We start from the raw sequence: 19,281 nt of genomic DNA on the forward strand, positions 1-19,281 counted from the left end.
AAAAAAAAATTGTATAACACAATCATGCAAGTTCAGTTAATATGTTTTTATGTTTACCTTAAACATTTTTGTAGAAAAATTCAAATGAATATCAAGATCTGATGAAACAGTTAAACAAATATCAGGATCTACTAATATGTAGTTGTACATAAGTAAATTTCAATATTCATCAGGCCATGAGCATTTTTTGTGGACTTTTGTTTTGCTTCCTAGTCATATGTACATTTTTATTTTGACCGTGTCCAAATCCTTGTCAGTATATGTAAAGTATAATATGTGTTGGTTAAGTGCTTTTAAGAGTTGAATTATTTGGTTAGCCTTTGTGGTTGGGTCTGACTTTTTGCTGTTAAGATGTATGTTTTTGTGCCAGTCGGTCTTTTCCTGTCTTTCTTTCTTTCTTTCTTTCTTTCTTTCTTTCTTTCTTTCTTTCTTTCTTTCTTTCTTTCTTTCTTTCTTTTGATTAAGTCCTTTGGGTCTGTCGCTCATAGCAGAATTATCAGCAAGTATGAGTTATCTCATATATATGATTTTGCATTTCATTTACATTGTTCTGCAATGCTTGATGGGTAAGTAGATAGAATAAACCCAGTTTATAGCGCCACCAGCAATGTATGGCTACAACTGTTTCACCATAGTTCTGCCAGAAGCATTTTATAAACAATATTTATGTTTGTTTTGTACCAAATGACCTGGAAGCCAAAGATGTGGAGGCAGGAAGGTGAATTAGGTAAGTTATGCCTAAATGAAGACTTGGATTTCAGTGTTGATACATATATCAAATTCAAATTCATCATCAATTACTAAGCACCTACTGTGTGCCTGGCATGTACTAACTATATTATCGCCTACTTTAATTCTCTCAACATCTCTATCAAATAATGTAGTATTGATCTTGGTTATATAACTGAGGAAACTGAGATTTAGCAAATTATATGACAAACCTAAGGTGTATGAAATTCCAGAGCTGGGATTCAAACAAACTTTCTTGAAGGGACAGCTGCCAGAAGAATTACAAAAAGAAAAAGACAGTTGTTAATGACCGTGAAGTGGGGGCCAAGGAAGGTGACCCAAGTAGCTCCAATACTGGCTCATGAGTAGTGGTCCATTTGGCTAACTATTCAAGTCCCTGGTGTTGTTCTTTCTTCCAGGGGATGCTGACAGTTTCAGCAAAGTGCGTCCTCCAGGAGAAAAGCCAACCATCATTCGCCCCCCAGTTAGGCCCCCAGACCCTCCTTGCCGTGCAGCAACTCCCCAAAAGCCTGAACCAAAGCCAGAGATTGTGGTTGGCAATGCAGGAGATGCCCCATCATCTGTGTAAGTAGCATTGTTCTTGAACTTGACCTCAGGTCTGTCATAGGCCACCAGGAAGGCCTTCAGTATCACTGCTATGACTGCTAAGTGCACAACCCTGGGGTATCATTCACTTCAGCATCTGGATGAACAGGCCAGGCCTGTTGGGAGTGTTCTACGCAATACCAAAGACTGAGGGATCCTCTAAAGATGAAGACTTTGAACCTTAGTACCTGCTAGGAGGCCCATTTTTCTTAGCTGCTCTGGTCACTGTAAAGTGATAAAATCATTTTCTGCTTTTAGCTCACTTCATTCTGGAAATTTCTTTTCTTTTTCCTTTTTATTGCTACTGGTTCTAAAATTATTTAATGAGTACAGTTTTTTCATATTTTAAATTGTTTTACTAGCTCTACTTTTTTTCTCATTAAGTTTATTAGTACATTTTAGGTATACAATACAGTTACATTTATTGTTGGGATCTTGTACCTTTGTTTCCATTTTTCCTTTTCTCATAATTTTTCCTTTCCTTTCTTTCCTTTCACCTATCCCTCCCACTTCCCCTACCCCTTTAGACCTTTTCTTCCTATTTCACATTATCAGTTATACATTTTGATCCTTATTTATACTTTTAGTTTTTATTGTGCTTGTGCTTGAGGTTTTTCTTTTCTTTAGCAAAGAATATAATTTTTTAAAATCTTTCAAAATAACTCAAGTTCTCCAGAGAGCTTGTCACAGGGTAGAAGCTGAGCTGACATCTGGTAGGCCATCATAAGGCTGGGCTGCAAGCCAAGGAATCAGGGAAGGAGCCCTAGCATGGGACCACAGCAGCGCTCAGGGGCTCACCTTGATGGCCACAACCAGCCTGGCTGACCTCTCATCAGTCAGTGCCTGGGACTGTTTCTCTCCATACCACCTCCTGATCTTTCTTTTTCTTGTATATCTTGTTTTCCAAAATTGTAAGATTAGGGAAAGAACAAAGCCTCCACAGCTTTAACTAATTAGCTAAGTATATTTATAAAATGCCAAAAATTGTATTTTGAAACTGGAAAAGAAAATTATTTTCACTTATTTCTCCTGAAGAAAAGCCTAAATGAGCAACATGTTTGACCATTCTGAACCAACAGGGAGGGAAGGATGTTGTCTATGACTTTGTCGATGGGCTCTTGGCCATTTCCCATTCTTTTTTTTTCTTAAATTCTTTTATTGGTACATTTTATGTATACAATACATTTATATTTATATTTGGGTGCTTGTACCTGTACATGATGTATCTTGGTTCTCATTTTTCCCCATTGCCTGTGCGCCCTTCACCCCTAAACCCTTCCCTATTTACATACTTCGTTTCCATTTTTTCTTTCCTCATAATTTTTCTTTCCATTCTTTCCTTTCCCCTTCCTCTCCCACCACCCCTACCCCTTTGGACCTTTTCCTATTTCAAAGTATCAATTATTAGTTATTAATCCTTTTAGTCCTTATTTACACTCTCAGTTTCTCACACTAGAGAAACTACTCAGTATTTACAAATGTGTGTCTTATTTATTTCACTTATGAGTATGGCCTCAGTATGCATCCATTTAGCTATAAATGACAGTAGTTTCTCATTCTTTGTGGCTGAGTAATGCGTCATTTTATTAAAAAAACACATGTTCTTTATCCAGTTTCCAGTTGATGGGCACTTGAGCTGTTTCCAAGCTTTAGCTATTACAAACTGTGCCGCAATAAACATGGGTACACATATATCGCTGTGGTATGATTCTTTTAATTCTTTTGGGAAAATACCCAGCAGGGAAATAGCTGGGTCAAATGGAACCTCCAGCCCTAGTTCTTTGAGGTATCTCCATACTGATTTCCACAGTGGTTGCACCAGTCTGCACTCCCACCAAGAATGGAGAAGGGTTCCTTTCTCTCCACACCCCTGCCAGCAGTTGTTATTGATTGATTTCTTGATAGCAGCCATTCTTTCTGGGGTGAGGTGGAATCTCAGTGTTGTTTACGTCTGCATCTCTCGAATTACCGGTGATGTTGAACATTTTATCATATATTTATTTGCTGCTTTTACTTCTTTGAGAAATGTCTGTTCATTTCAGATGCCCATTTTTGAATTGGGTCTTTGAAACTGGGTGGTCTGATTTTTTTCAGTTCCTTATATATTCTAGATAGAAGCCCTTTGTCTAAGTTACAGCTGCTAAAATTTTTTTCCTACATTGTAGGTTGTCAACTCTGTTGGTGGTTTCTCTTGCAGTGCAAAAGCTTTTCAATAAGATGAAATCCCAGTTGTTGATTCTTTCTACTAGTTCCTGTGCTACTGAGGTTTTGTTCATAAAGTCTTTTCTTATGCCAATATCTTCAATAGTTCTACCTAACTTATCTTCCAGCAAGTTTAGTGTTTCCGTCTTAATATTTAGATCTTTAATCCACTTAGATCTCAGTTTAGTGCATGTTGATAGATATGGGTCTAGTTTTAATCTCTGACAGGTTGAAATCCAGTCTTTCCAACACCATTTATTAAATAGGCTATCTTTCCTCCATTGAGGCTGGTTGTCTCCTTTGTCAAAGAGGAGGTGGCTGAGTATGTCTGAAGTTGTTTTTGCATCTTGTAATCTATTTCACTGATCCTCCAGTCTGTTTCTTTGCCAGTACCATGCTGTTTTTATCACAGTAGCTTTGTAGTATAGCTTCAAGTTGGGTATTGTGATACCCACAGCCATGTCTCTGTTGCCCAGAATTGCTTTTGCTATTCTAGGTCTCTTCTGTTTCCAAATGAATTGTTGAATTGTTTTCTCTAGTTCTGTGAAGTATATTGTTGGAATTTCGATTGGCATTGCATTAAATCTATATAGCAGTTTTGGAAGTATGGCCATTTTCACTATATTGATTCTTCCTACCCAGGAACAAGGGATGTCTTTCCATTTTCTTATATCCTCCTCAAACTCCTTTTTCAGGGTACTGTAGTTTTCAGCATAGTTGTCTTTTGCTTCCTTTGTTAGATTGATTCCTAGATATTTCATTTTTTTGGATGCTATTGTAAAAGGAATTGTTTCCCTAATTTCTCTCTCAATAAGTCTGCTGTTTGTATATAAGAAGGCTATTGTTTTTTGAGTGTTGACCTTATATCCAGCTCCTCTACTGAATCTGTCAATTAAGTCCATAAGTCTTTTGATAGAGTTTTTTGGGTCTTCTATGTAAAGTATCATATCATCAGCAAATAATGAGAGTTTAACTTCTTCCTTTCCTATCTTTATTCCCTTTATTTCTTTCTCTTTTCTAATTGCTATGGCTAATGTTTCCAGAGCAATATTGAACAGGAGTGGTAATAGTGGGCATCCTTGTCTTGTTCCTGATTTTAGCGTGAAAGTTTTCAGTTTTTGACCATTTAGTATGATGTTGACTGTTGGTTTTTCATAGATAGCCTTAATCAGGTTGAGATAAAGACCTTCTATTCCAATTTTCTGTAGGGTTTTTATCATGAATGGTGTTGGATTTTGTCAAATGCCTTTTTTGCATCTATTGAGATGATCATATGGTTTTTGTCTTTGACTCTGTTAATATAGTGTGTTACATTTATTGATTTACATATGGTGAACCATCCTTGCATCCCTGGGATAAATCCGACTTGGTCAGGGTGTATGATCTTCTTGATGACCTTCTGTTTGCCAGTATCTTGTTGAGGATTTTTGCATCTATGTTCATTAGGGAGATTGACCTGTAGTTCTCTTTTTGGGTTGGGTCTTTCCCTGGTTTTGGAATCAAAGTAACACTTGCTCCCAGGAATGAGTTTGGAAGCCTTGCTTCCCTTTTAATTTCCTTGATGAGTTTAAAGAGTAATGGCATTAGTTCTTCTTTAAATGTCTTGTAGAATTCTGCAGTGAAGCCATCAGGACCTGGGCTTTTGTTTGTTGGTAAATTTTTAATTTACATTTTCAATTTCACTCATTGTAATTGGGGTGTTTAGAATTTCTATATCTTCTTCATTTAACTTTGGCAATTCATATGTATCTAGGAATCTGTCCATTTCTTCTGTGTTGTCCATTTTATTAGAGTATAGGTTCTCGAAGTAGGTACTGATATCCTCTGGATTTCTGATGGTTCCATTGTGACTTCCCATTTTTCGTTCTTAATTGCATGGATTTGAGTCTTTCCTTTTTTGGTAAGGTTGGCTAAAGGCTTATTGATTTTATTTATTCTTTCAAAAAACCAACTCTTTGATTCATTAATTTTTTGTATCATTCTCTTAGTCTCCATTCCATTAATTTCTGCTCTGATCTTTATAATTTCTTCTCTTGTGCGGGCTTTGGGTTTGTTATTCTCTTCTTTTTGTAGGAGTTTGAGGTTCTGCATTAGATTATTTATCTGAGTTCTCTCTGTTTTCCTAATATGGGCATTCACTGCTGTGAATTTCCCGCATAGAACTGCTTTCATTGTGTCCCATAGATAGATTTCTAAATGTTGCACTGGCATCATCATTTACTTGTAGAAACTGTCAGATTTCTTCTTAATTTCCACTGTGACCCGTTGGTTGTTCAGGAGGGTATTATTCAGTTTCCAGGTGTTTGTGGGAGTTTTCAGTTTCTCATGTTATTGATCTCCAATTTTATTGCATTGTGGTCTAATAATATACAGGGGGTAATTTCAATTCTTTTACATTGACTTAGACATGTCCTTTGAGCTAGCATGTGGTCTATTTTGGAGAATGACCCATGTGCAGCTGAAAAGAATGTGTATTCTGATTTTGTGGGGTGGAACACTCTGTATCTATTAAGTCCATTTGTTCAATAGCTCGGTTCTGTTTTAGAATTTCATTGTTAATTTTTTGTCTAGATGATCTGTGTATTTGTGATAGTGGGGTATTGAGGTCCCCCACTACAACTGTATTAGTGCTTATTTGATTTTTCATGTCCATTAGTATTTGTTTTGTATAGTTGGGGGCATTCATATTTGGTGCATATATATTTAGGATTGTCATCACTTCCTCTTAGATTGTTCCCTTCACAAGGTTGTAGTGACTATCTCTGTCTCTCTTAATTAGTTTTGGTTTGAAATCTACTTTGTCTGCACATAAGATTGCTGTGCCTGCTTTTTTCTGGGTTCCTGTCGCATGGAGATATGTTTTCCATCCTTTTACTTTCAGTCTGAATTTCCTTTTGAATTAGGTGTGTTTCTTGTATAAAGCGTATTGCTGGATTTTGCTTCATTATCCATTCTGTCAGTCTATTTCTTTTGCTTGGTGAATTGAGCCCATTAACATTGATAGTTATAATTGAGAGATACTGACTCATCCTTGTCATGATGTTTTTCTGTTGTTGGCTCTTATTTCTTTTTCCCCCTTTCCCTTTAGTTTCTTATCTTGTCTGGTGGCTTCCCTCTGTTGAGCCTCATGGAGTTCTGACCTTCGTTGCCTTTTTCTAGGATATTGTTTAGAATTGTTTGGAGTGCTGGTTTGGTGTTCATGAAATTTCTCAAGTGTTCTTTGTCATGGAAGTATCTAATTTCCCCATCAATTTTGAAAGATAATTTTTCAGGATACAACAGTCTAGTTTGGAAGTTATTTTCCTTTAGGTCTTGAAATACTTCACTCCAGGCTCTCCCTGATTTGAAGGTTTGTGTTGAGAAGTCTGCTCTGATTCTAATGGGCTTTCCTTTGTAGGTGATTTGTTTCTTTTCTCTAACTGCCTGTAGGATTTTCTTCTTCTGTTTGGTTTCTGGGATCTTGACTATTATATGTCTAGGTGTAGATTTTTTTTTATCATGGCTGGGTGGAATTCTATATGCCTGGCTTATCTGTATGTCCAATTCTCCTCCTCTGTCTGGGAAGTTTTCTACTATTACTTCTGTGAATAGTTTATTTATTTCAATTGTACTTTCTTCTGTTTTTTCATGGACTCCTATCAGTCTGATGTTATTCTTCTTTGCATCATCTAGCAGCTGTTGAATTGATTTCTCATGGTCCCTTGCTATTTTTAAGAAATCTCTGTTTTCATGGTCCTTCACTGCAATTCTGTCTTCTATATCTGATATTCTATCTTCAGATTCTCTTAATCTGCTCTGCATGCTTTGAATGGAGTTTTTAATCTCCTGAATATCTGTTTGAATCTGTTTCATGGATTCCATTTCTTTCATATGTTGGGCGATCATGGTTTCCATTTCTTTCTCATGCTGGGTATTCATAGCTTCCAGCATGTTTCTGAGCTCATCTATTTTTTTTTTATCAGTTTCTGTTCTAGATCCTCTAATCATGTCTTTCACTCTGCTCACCATCTCTGTAGTCATCTGGGAGATCCTTTCTGCTTTAAATTTTTCTAGAGCCTCATTCATCTGTTTTGTTACTTCCTGTCCTATCAGTTCAAGGTGTCCAGGTGGTTGATTATCAGACTTTTGCACCTCATTTCCCCCAGAAATTACCTTTTATGGGGTGGAAGTCTGGGTTTGTGACTTGCTTAAATGCCTTCTCATTTTTGTTTTTGGTACTGTCCCTGGTTTAGTTCCTGGGTTGATATTATGAAGTTGTTTTTTGTTATTCTATTTAAAACCCTTATGGAATGATTGCTTCTCAGAGGTGTCTACCAGATATAGCTGGTCTTTAGGTTTTGAGTCTCTAATGACTCAGAGGCTATCTCATTTTCATTATACCAGAAAGGAAAACTGTTTAGATCAATCACGACATCTTAGCCCAAGTCATACAATCAGCAACACCATAGCATCAAATACCTCTTAAAGAATGACAATTTGTGGTAGTTATTAATCTATCACCTTTCAAAAATAAAGGGCCTCCTTCAGGGTGTGTCTCTGCTGTCACAGTAGACAATGTTGGCAGCAGTGTGCAGTTATAAGTCAATGAGTCTCAGTAAGCTAGTCCCAGACCCATGAGATTCAGGCAGATTTCTGGTTGCAAGTCCCAAGTTGAGCTTCCTGTCCTCCTGCAGGGTTGCACTCTGCAAGTTCCTGCTGCAGGTTTCAGCTGCTTTTCCCCTGAAGAAAGTCCAGTTTCCGATGGGAGCTGATAATGCCTCCAACTTACCAATCACGGTGGTCTGGTGTGCCTTTATTGCAGAGATTCCCTTCACTTTTCCAGTGGGCTTGTTTTCATCAAGGAGCCTGAGAGAGGCACTCTCTCTGTTGTTCACTTCTGTAGCTGAGGACAATGGCTTTTGTCCCCCTGTGCCTCTGGAGTGTGTAACCAAGTAGCTGCACAGCCAAAAGGCCAGAGGCGGCAGCGGTGGTGGTGGGGTAATTGTTGGAGGCGCCCGTCAGCTGGTGGGCCTGCCCGGGGGGGTCCTCCTCACCCTGTCCTGGTGACTGGTGGAAAGCTGGTGGAGCAAGCCAGAGCAAGCAGGTCCCAGTCAGCCTGCAACCACACGGGCCCACCCGGCCCCACTTGGCCCCACCCGGCCCCACTTGGCCCCGCCAGCTCCGTTTGCCCCAGCAGTCAGCTGGTGGGCCTGCCCGGGGGGTGGAGGGGGGTGGTGGTGATGGTCCTCCTCACCCTGTCCTGGTGGCTGGTGGAAAGCTGGTGGAGCAAGCTGGAGCAAGCAGGTCCTGGTCAGCCTTCAACCACTCGGCCCCACTCCCCATTTCCCATTCTAATACCGGATTGCTCCCAAGACCCAAGCTCTGCCAGCAAAGGCAGGCCCTCGCATTGGTAACTCATCTGGTTCAGAGTCTCCTGTCCTTTCTATTGGCCTGTGGTTCTCACATATATTCCAGAACAACTCATGAGACTGAGCTGGCTTCTGTTTGCAGGGTGGCCTCCAGGACCAGGTTCTTTGAAACAGCTTCCCGGAAAACAGGAAGGTAAGGACACAAGCAACAGCAGAGAAACTAAATCATTTTTTAATAATGCATCATAATCTTCCCATTGGGTTTCATTCTTACCATCTCTTTTTCTATTTCTCTATAGTTCTCATGTTCTCTCCGACCTCCAACTTTATCTCTTGAAGTCTTTTGCTGTCTTACCTGTATCTCAGTCTTTGTCTCTGTTTCTCTGTCACCCACTTTTTCTTACTGTGTCTGGATTTCTCACTGTCTTTCTTTTATTCTTTGTGTTTTTATATCTGTGCTTCTGTTTGTGTCACTCTTCCTTTTTTCTCTCCTAATATCTGTCTCTATGTTATATTGTTTTTTGCCTCTTAATTTCTCCATCTGTTTCTCTTCCTCTTTCTCTGTCTCACAGACATGCATATGTGCACATGCTTATACACAAATGTAGGTCATTTTAAAAAATTGCTTATTTAGACCCCATTATATTTGAAAATGACAACTTGTAAAGATATGTAGAATACATCATTCTACCATAAATGCCCTCAGATTAAGCATGGCTCACATTTAAAAGGTAAACAGTAGACATAGGCAGTGATTCTTACACTAACTGCATGTCTTAATAACCTGGAAAACTTCGAAGAAAAAAATCAGATACTACTGCTTTCCACTCTAGACCTGCTGAAATAGAATCTCTAGGAGAAGAGCCTAGGAATAATTTTGTGCTTATTTAATGCCTGCCCTCCCTCCCTCTTTTCCTCTTCCTCTCTTCTTCCCTCTATTCCTTCCATTTAAACATCTGTTCTTAAAACTTCTCAAGTGCTGGTACAGCCTGTCCAAGGCCTGGATATTTGGGACCGTTTGAACTAGAACACGTGGAAAAGTGATTACTTACTTAGCCTTCAGGGTGTCTTCTGTGAGTTTGTGCCCTGTTACTAAACAAGGAGTTTGAAATTGTGTTTTCTAACAAGTAATAGGAATATAATTCTTCTAGGTGGTAAGTTAAAAAACAGAACAATGTGCTTTTTCAGCAGTGGAGTTGGGATAGATTTGACATCCTTTAGTCCAAACTGAAGGACCTGACTTACCAAGGTTTGATTATGCACAGCAGGTCACGTTAATGCTACTTGGCAGTGAGCTATGGGGAGCTCTAGGCTGGGATAGATTCTCTTTAGACAATAATTTGCCATTTATTCTACCTTAACAGATGAAAGTAACATCAAGCCTCCAGATTTCTCTTACCAATAGCATGAAGATAAAAATTTTCACCTAGGAGGTTTTAAAAGTAGGCTTAACCAAATGTCTACCTTGAGAATGAAAGAAGAAAAAGGAAAACGAGAGTGGGAAAACAAGCAAGCATGAGTCTACTGAATATTCTTAAAAAGGCATGCAGCTATGAGCAGGACTGTTTCTTGGTGATTCTCCTTCCCTAGGATAAGTCAGTCATTTGAGAAATAAATACCAATTAAATTGAATGAATAAACTAGAATAAACAATGAACTGGGCATGTCTAAAGAAAGAATTTTAAAGGAGATGATGTCTGGGCTAGGGTTTGAAAGGTAAGTAGAAATACACAGAAAACTGCGGAGGATGGATCTGTACACTGAACAAAGAACCAAGGCATGGAGAAGAGAATATGGAAGAGGCATTAACCAGTACAATAGAATTTTTAGGGCAGGCAAACTTCTAGTAGGGAAGCTATAGCCAAACTGGTGTTGCAAATGAACCGAGATTGGTAAAATTGCCAATGGAATGGACTTTATTAGCCAATGCTCAGAGAAGCCTTAGACCAACCAAAACCTAAGAAGATTGTGGCCAAAGCAGGCACTTCAGACTGAAGTAATACTGTGCTTACCTTATATCCTAACTTCTGTAACAGTGGTGGCAAACCTATGGCATGTATGTTGCAGAGGGCTGTTTGTATCATTGAAAGCTCTAAAAGGTTCACCATCATTGTTCTAGCACCTACTTAATCCTGTTCTTTATCTCCAGATTCCAGCTTGGAAGGAATGTAGGTAAGACCCAAGTGACTATACTTCCCTTCCAATACTGTCATGAACCACCATCCCATGTTACCATAGATTCCTCCTACTCAGCATCTACATAGGGAAAGCATTCCTTCTATCTAGGCCTCCACCAAATAACCACCACTTGCATCAGTGTACTCACAGGACACTGAGCAAGGTCCTCAGGCTAGTCTACAGTCAGTTCCATCCAGTCATTTTTGGGAACCTTTTCTTTCATCTGTGATGAAAATGAGGGTCTGTTTAACCATTGTTTTGTCCCTTTTGCTTCCCATTTACATACCTAATGGTACCATGACAGTTGAAGGACACCACTCCTTCTAGTGCCTTCTACATCAGTTTTTAAAAATTAACTAAAAAAACAAGTAGATAAACACTCACCACTCCGCCATTTTGCGAACTTCTCATGATGAATGTAACCATAATGTACTACTTTTTAAAAAATGAAACTAAAAAAATAAAATAATGGGGGAAAAAATGAGTAGAAGTTCATCAATGAGAAGGGTACAAAGGACATTTTACAGTCACAGAACAGCTTATGTAGGGCCGGGGATTTAGCTCAGTGGTTTCGTTGCCTGCTGCTCAAGTGCAAGGACCCGAGTTCGATCCCCGGTACCAAAAAAAAAAAAAAAAAAAAAAGAACAGCTTATGTAACACAGGCTAGAACATTTGAGCAAGTAGAGGGAAGCTAGGATGGAGGTGAGACCAGAAAAATGGATTGAGATCAGATCATGAAGATCTTGTACAGTGTATTAAGGTGTTTGGTCTTTATCCTATAGTTCATTGGAGAGGGGATCATAGGTGATGCTTAAATATGACAGTGCATATTCTGAAATAACTGCATTGTGAAAAGATCACTCTAGTGGTAATGGAGAAGACAGATGGGAGAATAAAGACTGGAGACAGGGAGGCCAAGAAGGAAACCGAAATCATCCTGGCAAGAGTTGATGAAGTCCTGGCCTGTGACATTTCCACTGGGAATGCAGTAAAATGAATAGATTTGACATAGGGTCAATATGATCCTACAACTTTTCAAACATGGGATATTGTAGAAGGATTGAGAAAGAGAAAAAAGTATCTTGGGCAGTTAAGGAGGGGGTATAATAAGCATAGAGGTACAGCTTTCACGAGAAATCTGTTTTGCTAAATTTTGCACGGTGATTTTGAAGCCATTGTGGAACATCCAACGAGAGGTATCTGTCAGGTAAAAGGCCGAAAACCAAGACCAGACCAGGCCACAACAAGCCTTTATTAGGGGAATAGATCTGCCGGGCTGTCTCTGAACAAAGGAGAGACAAAAGCAATATGGCCGGGGCAGGGAGAGTCTTTTATAGAGACTGGGGTGGGGTTTGTAGGGGCTGAGGCGGGGTTAGTGAGGTAGTGACTAGGGAATGGAGGAGCCTGTGATGTCACTAAGTGGTAGGAGGTGAGTTTGTATTAGGTTATTCTCTAGGTGGGAACAGGGGCATGCTGGGAAGAAGGGTTTGTTCTTTGGTGGGAGCAACCATCTTGGCATGATGTCACATAGGGGAGGGGGTAAGGCACGATAGGAAGAGGGCAGCTACTATACATAATAGCTGCTGAGGTAGTGGGAGACCTATCAGTATCCAGTGTGTAACTGTACTTTCAGCTAGTAATTGGGGCAGGACCTACATAGATGTACAGGTAAAACTGTCGAGGACAGCTACTATGTAACTCCAGTAGGGAACATCTGAATATACTACAATAAGTGTATGACCAGTAGCACTTTGGGAGAGACCCCTAATATTTGGTGGTAATTGAAATGATGGATGAGGATAAGATCATTCAGTTAGTAGGTATAAACAGTTTCAAGAGAGAATAGAAAAACGGAAGGATGAGGACATGACTGTAGGGACCAGCTGTTGGGTGGAATGCTCTATTCACACTATAGGGGAATTTATTCTCCAGGATTGTCTCTTCCTCCCAGTTGTTCCCAGACAAGCGTAATTTAGGATTAATCTAAACACATCAAGAGGCTGGGTAAGGCTGGTTTGGTCTTCAAGACAGAGGATTCATCTTTTATATGGTACTTGCCCTGCCCGCTTGCCATTCTTCCTATTAGAGATAATCATAGAATGTAATTTGTGATCTTGGACAAACTTCTTTAGGATCTCCTAGCTTCCTATAATCTGGTTCTTAAAGGATTGTTCTGCCACCTGAAAGATGTCTTTGTGTCTGGAGCACTGGGCCCTCTAAATCTGCCAGAGAAGTTGGTCACTGTAAATATGGAGCTAGATGCTTTAAAACATCTGGAAAGAATCACTTTCCTATTTTTCAAATGACTTGTTTGGTATTGGCCTGGAGGACTTCCCCGTCTCCTGTCTTTGCCTTTCCTGTCGTGTTCTAGACTCTTACTGAAATATCTTTATTCTTTTGCCCACAGTTCTCAAGGCAGACTTCCTGGAGATGAGAGTTGAGGCCACAGGTATGTGGTCTGTACCCCTGATTACAGAATCTTGTTCCAGTAAGCCTTTTCTATGGGATTTGAATTTTTGAGGACTGGTTTACCATGTCAATCCAGGGAGTAGGAACTCACTTCCATGCCTGAGTTCATTACCCTAAAATTGCATGACATTTAAAATTAGTTCCTTTCAATTCTGAGGTTTTGTGTGATTTAAGTCACCTTCCCCTTTCCTTTTCCCCTAGCTGAACTATAGTGTAGTTTTACAGGTTGCCTTTGAACTGTATCCGTTAGGAATCCTAGTCTGTGACATTTTGGGCAAGTACATTTGCTTTTCTAAATTTCAATTCCTTGGTCTGTAAAATGAGAATTTGGAACCTTCTAACACTGACAGCTGTTAGATCCTTAAGAAAACCAGTAACTTCCTTTTTGGTATCATAATAGGTTACCTCAGTGTTTGTAGAGGGACTTCATTCCTTCACACCATACAACTATTTCAATAATACCCACTTGAACCTTCATCCTTAGTCCTTTATATTTGCCTAATTCAGAGTGCTTTCATATCCATTATCCAGTTCCATACAAATCACATGCCAGAAGTAAGGAAAATAATATATGTTCTAACTCAAATGAACTGAAGTTCAGAGGAGATAAGTGATTTGCCAAGGTAATAGAATTGGAAGCCAGAGAAATACCTTTTTCTATCTTGGAGTTCTGATTGCTTATCAGATTTCTGATATGATATGGACTAATGTACATGTAAATGAGACCCAAGTATCTGGAGATTAGCTTGCCATGTGATCCTCAGTCTTCCTTTTCTTCCTATCTCTGCCAGTCCTCAAAGGTTCTTGGGCAAATAACCTCATTGTTGGCCCCCATAAAGGTGAAGTCCTAATCAAAAGACTATTGGATATACTAGGACCCTTAAAAAAATGGTTGTGATGCACATGAGGGTATCTCAGAAGTTCCAATATTAGATGTCTGCTTTCCTTGGCAATCTTTTTGGGAATCAGAGTTGAAATCAAAGGCATAAAATCTCCAGCCCTGATTATAGCACCATCTTAGGACTGTTTCATGGAATCTGAGCTGTAAGGACCTTTTCCCAGCCAGCCTCTGTTTCTCAGAAGATTAGCTAACAACTGCAGGCTTAGCTTCATACCAAGAGAGGCCCCATAGTTCAGTTGCTATTAAGTGTTTAGCCAGTCATGCTAATTCCATACTCTTTTCTTTCCCTTTCAGGTTTTAAAAGCCTTGACCTCGGGGGACCCTTTTCATGTTCTGAAAGGGTCTACTTCAAAACCTCGCATGCTGAATCATTTTGTGCTGAAGAGCAGCTCCTTCCTGGCCTTTCACCTTCAGGCTCTGGGAATTCATAAAATAAGGGCCACATCTCCTAGATATGTTTATTTCTCCTTTGTATTCTGTTTCCATCCCCTCAGAAGGTCTATCTTGAGCTCCTGTTACACTGTGAAATGGCTGGATTCCCTCAAGGCCCAGACTCTGCCAAAACCAAGATATCCACTGATGAGTCAAACAGGAGCCTGGTTTTCAGCTCTTTCTGAACTTCCTGCTTCTTCAAAAGGACATTGAACTTGGGAAGATTCAGGGCTAGAGCTCCATCTCAGCAGTGTTTCACTGAACTAAAGACCACTTGAGTTGGGACCATTGCTTACTTTGGTTGGAGGGAGTAGAAATGTTTGCTGAACATTGGAGAATCTTAACATGTCTCTTACTTAGGATATGGACACTCCAAGTTGGCGCTCTGGTGCTGCAACATGTTGCCAAGAACCTGTTTTCTCCTGTGGGGTTAGATGGCATGGGTGATGCCCCCATAGGACCCTCCTCCCATGTTAACTTAAGAAGCTGGCCTACCTGCTCTTTCATACAGCCACTTAGGACAAATCTGCAAAACATATTTTGCATATCAAAGTCTAGTTCTATTTGGGCTATTGTTCCTCTCATCTTCATCTTCACCTGGCAGCTTCCTTTCTAAGCAATCAAGAAGAACAAAAACACAAAATTGGAAAACATTTCTTTAAAGAAAACAGACTTTTTGTCCTGTAGGAGTTCCATTATTGGGTCAAATGTTAGGAAAAATTGTTAAGATGAGTTGAGGTGAAGCAGCTATTGCTGTTGTTTCATTTTGTCTTCGCTCATAAGGTCTTTTTTTACCTTCTAAAAAAACAGTTCTTAACGCAATGCCCATGGATTCAAGAACTCCATAATGCCCCTAAGATGATATGTATAATCCCATGACAATATGCCTTTTCTGGGCAGATGAATTCCCAATGAGCCTGTGACCCCATAAAAGTTAAGAACCACAACCCCTGAGATAAAAGACTTTTTAGTACCTATAAAGTACTTTATTAGAAGGGCTTTTCAAAGGCATTTAGTCCACTAGCCTAGTTTACTGCCAGACAAAGTTAGTGGCCACAGCAGAACAAGATCCCAGCTCCCTAGCTCCTAAGCAAGATTATTTCCATTACACCACACTTACATAGCAAAGACCCTTGTGTTTGGTGACTTTAAGGGTCATTATTTTGAGGATTTTGCTTTTACCATCTTTATTGAGTCCCACATATTTCCCACCAATTTTCTATCTCAGTCACTGGAAGGAAACTAAATAAAAACCAGTGCACTGGATCAGAAATCTGAGGAACAGACCTTTCTGGATCTGTTAAAGGGAAGCTGCTAGCATGTCAAAGTTTGTGTTCCCTTACAGACGCCCGTCTTTAGGGTTTGTGTAATTATAATGTGGTCCAGTATGAGAGAAAGGGCTTTCCAACTTGCTATGTTCTAGCAAGGCCCTGCTGTTTCACTTGGTGTAGTGGAGGAAGAAACACAGATGTCTAAACCTAAATGAAAAGTGCTACTGAAAGGTGGTAGTCACTTTTAAGACTAGACTCCAAAAATGTTTTATTCATGAACATGTCCAATAACAGTAAAAGCCTTTGTGAATGTAATTAAGTAGAGAATTGATACCATTTTAAATCATGCCCACGTGGCCACAGTGAACTCTCTCTACCCAGTCTCAAAGGCTACGTTACTAAGAAATCAGGAGCAAGAGAGCCAAGTGGCCATGATTCCATCTGCTGCTTACCCCCAAAGCTAGTCTCTGTGAAGCTTGTTGCCCTCTTATTGAGTACTAATTGGTGACCTGTTATTATAACTGACTAAAGTAGGTAGGCGTCCAGAATTTTGGCCATGAAGATGGTAAAGACATGGTTTGACTTTGGTTTTTCTTGGGGGAAAATGCCACAATCATCACTACAAATACTGGAAAATTATTGAAAGGCATAGAAAGGCATTGCAGTCCTAGTGGCAAAGGTATCCAGAAACTTGGCAGGGAGATTGCTGTGTTGCCAGGAACACAAATAAAGAGCCCAGCCCAGCCTGGAGAAGTTTGGACCATTAGTCTCACTGAAGGCCGGACAACAGTGACTGACTAGCTCTGCCCCTGCTCTGGGCTATCCCCGAAGAATGTACCACAGTGTCTCCCATTGGCACTCTGATTTAAAGTGCAAAAGCTTCTTTGGAGAGGCAGGCTATTTGAGGGTGAGATTGGCTTGGCCTAGGCTTGATGGATGGTCATTCAGAACAGGTTATAGCAAGCGGGTGATAATCAGAGAGTGGCTGCTATAGGAAATTATCAAAAGCTTAGCCAGTAGGTTAGAGAAACTGGCAATGGATGGACTGTAGCTCTTGAACTGGCAATGATAATAAAGAAGCTAACACTTACTAAGTACCTATGAAGTGGTAGATGCTTCATATACATTATCTCATTTCATCCTTAAGTATTCATCTCATTTCACAGATAAAGGAATTACACCCCAGTGGGCTTAAATAACATGCTCAAGGGTACAAAGATAGTAAATAATAGAACTATGATTTGGATCCAGGAATCTCTGACTCTGTACCCCATGCTGTTTTCCCTTTGTCACAGTGAGGTAGGTGTTTGGACAGAGGCCACATTACTGGATCTGGCAGGACTATCGATGCTTGCCCGCTTAACAAAATATTAAAAAGTAAGCATGTGAGGAAGGGAAGAGATGCAAGTCCTTTACAGGGAGATGAAAACTGGGCTGAAAGATATTCCCAAGTTGGGCTTTCTCTTCACCTTCAGTTTACCTATTTGGTAATGATTTTCTAAAAGGCTTACCCAGTTTTCAAAGGGAAAATGTCCTTATAAATATCTCTGTACACAAATACTTTGCCAAGGTTGTAGCATGTACAACTTCAGTCCAGGAGAATAGTGACCCCCCATAATGCAGTTTAGGAAACAGAAAAAGTTTCTGTACCTCTGTGATATTTGATGACTTGGAGTCATAGCCCTACAAAGTTTTTCGTGGTAACAGCAAATGTCAGGAGGTGGTTTAGAAAAAGAAATACTGAATTTTTATTTTTGAGGTTAAAAGTATGTGGGGGATGTTCAACCACTGAGAGGCAAAACTAGGCATTCAGCTTCAATAGTAAAATACTGTTGTGTGAAGTATTTCTAAAATACTATCATGGGGATGTAGCCTTCCATTTTCAAGAAATTCCTTGATTCTGTAATAATGAGAACAAATAAAGTAGTAGAAGAAGTAGTTCTTTGACTAGAAAAAAATTTCTTTTGAGAGAACGTAGATCAATGATGCTACTATTAAAGTAGCTATAGACAAGTGGCCTTGACACAGAAGCCCACAAAAAGCTTCAGAAACAAAAAGTTGCAGAGAGAAACAAGAGAATTTGAGATTTTTTAATGAAAAATCTTCATTTTCACCGAAAAATGAAGCAATTGATACCAAGGACATTAATAGAAAACTCGAAAAACTGACTATGTGAAACATATGTGTGAAATTAGAAAAAATGATATACTGGGGCCCATTCGTGTGACTTTCAATAAAGTATACAGACTATCTAGAGTACATGGCCTTAATGTACAGTTTTATCATGGAAATAGTCTGAGTATATCAATTATGGTGCAGCTACTGCCTACTACTCACATTGTCTTTTACAAATCTAAGGAAACCTAGGCACAAAATTCTTTTTGAACCTAAGAAGTTCAATCTGCTGTAAGTAGTTTGAATAATGGCCTTGTCATTTCCTCAGGCCTCACAACATCACTGTGTGATATTGATAGTCCTATGTTACAGATAAGGAATGTTGGGGTTCAGGGAGGTAAGAAATGATTGGCCCAAAATTACATACTTGGAATTGATAAAAGTTCAGGACTGGACGCTACAGAGGACTTTCTACTCAGTAGTAGAGAAAATGAATCCCAAAGATAAAGGAGAATATGCTTAGAAATAGGACTGACGAAAACATTTGCAAGTTTTGCTACTCAAAATGTGATCTCAGCATCAGCATTACCTAGGAGCTTCTTAGAAATGCACATTCTCAGGACCTAACATAGATATCTAGAATCAGAGTCTATATGTCTATATATATATATATATATATATATATATATATATATATATTTTTTTTTTTTTTTGCTGAAATTCTTTTGTTCATACATTTTAGGTATACAGTATGTTTGCATTTATCATTGGGTGCTTGTACCTGTACATGATGTATCTTGGTTCTTATTTTTTCCCCATTACCTGTACGCCCTTCACCCCCTCCACCCTTTCCTATTTACATAGACTTTTTTTCCATTTTTTTCTTTTCTCATAATTTTTCCTTTCCCTTCTTTCCTTTCCCCTTCCCCTCCCACTTCCTCTACCCCTTTCCATATTTTAATTAGATCTCCAAGAGATTCCTGTGGACACTGAAGTCTGTGAAGCGCTGGATAAGGCTGATCTTATAAGT

At 39.4% G+C, this 19,281-nt stretch overlaps 1 protein-coding gene across 4 annotated transcripts in view; it reads left to right on the top strand.

Moving 5' to 3' along the window:
* The window catches only part of Ophn1 (oligophrenin 1), a 508,962-nt gene extending 490,888 nt beyond the window's left edge, over nucleotides 1–18,074 (top strand). For 3 of the 4 annotated variants that reach the window (XM_087203252.1, XM_087203253.1, XM_087203251.1), the window contains 4 exons: nucleotides 1,149–1,314; nucleotides 9,028–9,078; nucleotides 13,471–13,512; nucleotides 14,728–18,074. In XM_087203252.1, coding sequence (XP_087059378.1) covers nucleotides 1,149–1,314; nucleotides 9,028–9,078; nucleotides 13,471–13,504 — 251 coding nt within the window. In that variant the 3' untranslated portion in view covers nucleotides 13,505–13,512; nucleotides 14,728–18,074. Of the gene's footprint in view, nucleotides 1–1,148; nucleotides 1,315–9,027; nucleotides 11,058–13,470; nucleotides 13,513–14,727 lie in introns of all 4 variants that reach the window. The other variant, XR_015448092.1, reaches the window with a different exon arrangement.
* Nucleotides 18,075–19,281: the final 1,207 nt, after the last annotated feature.

The sequence above is a fragment of the Heterocephalus glaber genome, unplaced genomic scaffold, assembly GCF_053883595.1.
Source record: "Heterocephalus glaber isolate CG9 unplaced genomic scaffold, H.glaber_assembly_v1.0 deba00001790, whole genome shotgun sequence".
Classification (NCBI taxonomy): Eukaryota; Metazoa; Chordata; class Mammalia; order Rodentia; family Bathyergidae; genus Heterocephalus; species Heterocephalus glaber.